We start from the raw sequence: 3718 nt of genomic DNA, 5'->3' as shown, positions 1-3718 counted from the left end.
GTTGGGGGGGCTGTGATCCTCTTTGGGGGGGCTGCTAAAACCAGCACGGCATCCACATGAAGGAGCCCAGGGCGGCGCCGGTGGCAGCCCCCGCCAGCAGCCCCAAGGCCATCTGGTCCCCGGAGACCCGGTAGGGATCCTCGCGCACGATGACGTGGGTCACCCCGGGAGCTGCAAGGCAAAACGGGGGGTGAGCTGGGGGGGGGACACACACCGTCCTCCTGGCACCCCCCTGATGCGAACAGAGTGGCACTGCTTCCCCCAAGGGCTGCCGGTGGCCTGGGACAGAAGGGGACCCCCATTTCTGGCTGTCATGTGTAGCCACAGCTAAAACTCCAAAACCATTGCTCAGGGGGATCTGTGGGAGCGGGGAGCCCTGACCTCCCCCCCAGATGAATTAATTATTCCCCAAAACGAAGGGGAAGGGGAGGGAGGGGGTGAATTGGGATCCAGCCAAGGATCCCGTGTCACCGGCCGGGGCCACCCACCTCCGTACTGGTGGCCGTAGTGGCCGGAGCTGATGTAGGCGGTCTGGTGGGAGTCGAGGGGCACCGTCTGGTAGTAGTCATCGTCGTAGGGGTCGTAGACGTGCACCTGGGAGCAGTGGGAGCGTGGCGTGAGGCTGGGTGCTGCACGGGGTGCGGTGGAGCCACAGCCCAGCCGGTGTGGCTGTGCCAGGGCTGTGCCTCAGTTTCCCCCAAGTGTGACGGGGACCTGAGTCCCTGGGGTTCCCCTGCGCTGCCCAGAGTGTCCGAAATGCCTGGAGCAGCCTCTGCTCAAGCAACTGAATCACCTGCCTGTGTTCAGGTCACCTGTGCTGTGTCCCCTGTCACCTTAATCATGTCCCTGGTGACGGGGACCTGAGTCCCTGGGGTTCCCCTGCGCTGCCCAGAGTGTCCGAAATGCCTGGAGCAGCCTCTGCTCAAGCAACTGAATCACCTGCCTGTGTTCAGGTCACCTGTGCTGTGTCCCCTGTCACCTTAATCATGTCCCTGTCCCCTTAACTGTGTCCCCGTCACCTTAAATTCTGCCCCTGTCACCGTAACTGTGTCCCACATCACCTTAACTCTGCCCGTTTTCCCCTTAACTGTGTCCCCCAACACCCTGAGTCCCCTGTCACCCTTGCTCTGCCCGATTGCCCTAACTGTCCCCACCCACCATTAAACAGGGTCACCCTCTGCTCTGTCACCCTCCGTTGGTAGCATCACGAGCTCACTGCTCTGTCACCACCGCTTTTCCTCCACTTTCTCCCTGGTCTGGCCCCAGGGGTTTTACTCCCTGTGCCCCGAGGCTGCCTGGTGGCTGCAGGGTCTGGGGGGGCCACCCCGTGGGGGTCAGGTTGGTGTCACCCCCCTCCCCCACGCCTGCCCGAAGCGCGCACCAGGACGGTGCCACTCTTTTTGGGGACGAAGCCTCACCGGGGTGGATTTAGCCTCCAGCACGGCCATCTTCCAAGCGCTGCGAATAGAACAGAGGGACCCGGTTTTGGGGTGTGCCTGGTGGCAGGAATTGTCCCCGTGGGGCTGCCTGGCAGCTCCGCCGGACACATTTTTTTTTTTAGAAATGTTTTAATTTTATAAAAAATAAATTTTTGATTTTTTTTCTAGAAATAAAGGGGAACAGTGCTAAAAGTGGGTGTTACCTCCTGCTGGGCATGGCTTTAAGCCAATTCCAACTTCACTTTTACACTATTTATTGCCAAATAGATTTAAAACCCTTCCCCAGTGCTTCTTAGTCAGGCCAAGATGTGATTTCTCATCCTTGAGGGAAACCTGCCCCACAGAGACCGACTGCTTAAAAATAGCTGCTTTGGGCTCTGAAATATTCATCAGAAAAACCAAGTCGCTGCCTGTGCCCTGAGAGTGAATGCGGGTGTTTGAGAAAACAGGGTTTCTGTGTGGTTTTAGCTGTGGGTGGGACGTGGTGGGAGAAGGATGGGGCTCTCGTTTGGCTGAGGCTTGCTCCAAACTCGGATAATTTGGATGAAAAAGCTGCCAAGGGGATTTTGGTGCCGCAACAGTGATATTTTGGCTTACATGGCGTCATCCTCACTCTCAGCGCACAGCATCGTCTTGGAGCTGTCCCGCAGCACGACGGTCAGCAGGCAGTCGCGGCTCTTCCCCTCGGGGGGCTGCACATCTGGAAATAAAAGGGGCAGGATCCGGCCTCAGTGAAAGAGACACCCCAGAGACCCTCCCTGTCCCCCCACGGACCCTCTTGGGAGAGGGTTGGACTCAAAATTATCGCTGGCACCAGCAGCCCCCCTGTTAACAGATGCAACTATTAAAAACCTGCTGCGACACCTTGCTCGCAATTTGGGTTTAATTTCAGCTCCCTCTCCACTTGCACAATGCGGTCAGGATCTCAAAGGTTAAAAGCCAACACGAGCAAAGAGCTCATGAGCAGAAACTTCCACCCCCATGGCAGAAAGAAAATGGAAGGACAGAAAATTGCCAAAAAATCTCGTCCGAGCTGCCTTTGCTTTGCATTTGCCAGATTGCAGCAGGCACCCAAATTTTGTCGAAGCCTCTGGGGTTGGATCATGAGCAAGAAGAAAATCTTAAATCCATGAGGCTTGTTTACACCTGCACCTTCCCCTGGCCTCAAAGCTCGGCGGGACCCTAAACTTTGGGTTTGGGCTCCCCCCGTGGCATCCCACCTTCGCCATTGCCGCCGCTCGCAGCCGAAGAAAGGCGCTTTGTGCGGCGGCGTGGGCTGCCGGGGCTGAGCCGAGCTGCTGCTTTGTTCTCCTTGTTTGTGCGAGACGGCGAGAGATGAGTCAGGGCCATGGGATTGTGTTTTGAACAAGCACAAACCAGGAGGAGAGTTTCTCCCTCCTTCCTTCCCTGGGGAAAAGCAACGGAAGAGAAGATGGGATGTGTATCTCATGGGGGATGGTGTGGCACTGGCTGGAAGCTAAAAGGGGTGAATTAGGCAGCCTGGATTATTTCTGGGTTATCCTAGAGGTGCACAAGCAGAACGTAATTTTTAAAAGGGTTACAGCTCTGTGGAGAGTCCTGCACAAGGCAAGCTTGGGGACGCAGGGCTTGGGGACACGGGATTTTGCTCACCTCTGCACTCGCGGCCAGTCCTGACATCCCGGCAGCTGTATTTGATGTGGATCCGGCCGTCCATGTCGCGCTGTGTCTCGTCGTGGTAGTAAACCAAGCTGCCATCCAGGTAGAGAACGAACCAGTTTCTCTTCCAGCGGCGCAGGATGGAGCCTGGTGGGATGGGGAGGAGGTGAAGGACCCCAGCGAATCCCCTGTGACACGGCCAGCATGCTCACGAGACCCAATGCCAACCCCCTTTGCTGCCGGAGTCCCCCTGGAAGTGCTGCTGCATCCCGCAGGTCACCCATGCCTGGCATGAGCATCCCAGGCAGCGTGAGCAGGTGGCTTTGAATTAAAAAGAGCTGCCAAAAAAGCCATCAGGGCATCTTGGTGCTGCCCCGCCGTGTGCGTGGGACCACATCCAGCCCCGGACATGGAGCCGCGCGTCTGTTTTCATGGCAGAAGGCCCCTCTCTCCTCTTACGTAAATCCGTGAGCGGCTGAGCCATGATTTCCTCGCTGCCATGGATTAACTGCCCCAGTCGGAGCTCATCCTCCCCCTCCCGCACCTCCTCCTGGCATCCTGCAGCCAAAATCTCTCTGAGTTCTTTTTTGGGGGGGCTTCCAACCTGGAAAGCTCAAGGGTTGTACTTACTCTGCCGCCAA

The 3718-nt window shown here is 57.2% G+C and overlaps 1 protein-coding gene across 1 annotated transcript; it reads right to left on the bottom strand.

Annotated features, from left to right (window-relative positions):
* Nucleotides 1-34: 34 nt before the first annotated feature.
* PLEKHB1 (pleckstrin homology domain containing, family B (evectins) member 1) lies at nucleotides 35-3635 on the bottom strand (the record flags this gene model as incomplete). Its single annotated transcript, XM_010077625.1, has 6 exons — nucleotides 35-171; nucleotides 489-594; nucleotides 1419-1458; nucleotides 2037-2139; nucleotides 3072-3224; nucleotides 3537-3635. Coding segments are annotated over 6 exons (638 nt in total), but the record flags the coding sequence as incomplete, so codon positions are not given.
* Nucleotides 3636-3718: the final 83 nt, after the last annotated feature.

Source organism: Pterocles gutturalis, unplaced genomic scaffold (assembly GCF_000699245.1).
Source record: "Pterocles gutturalis isolate BGI_N339 unplaced genomic scaffold, ASM69924v1 scaffold5223, whole genome shotgun sequence".
Lineage (NCBI taxonomy): Eukaryota > Metazoa > Chordata > Aves > Pterocliformes > Pteroclidae > Pterocles > Pterocles gutturalis.
The sequence above is the reverse complement of the archived record's forward strand: the minus strand, read 5'-3'. Positions and strand labels throughout refer to the sequence as shown.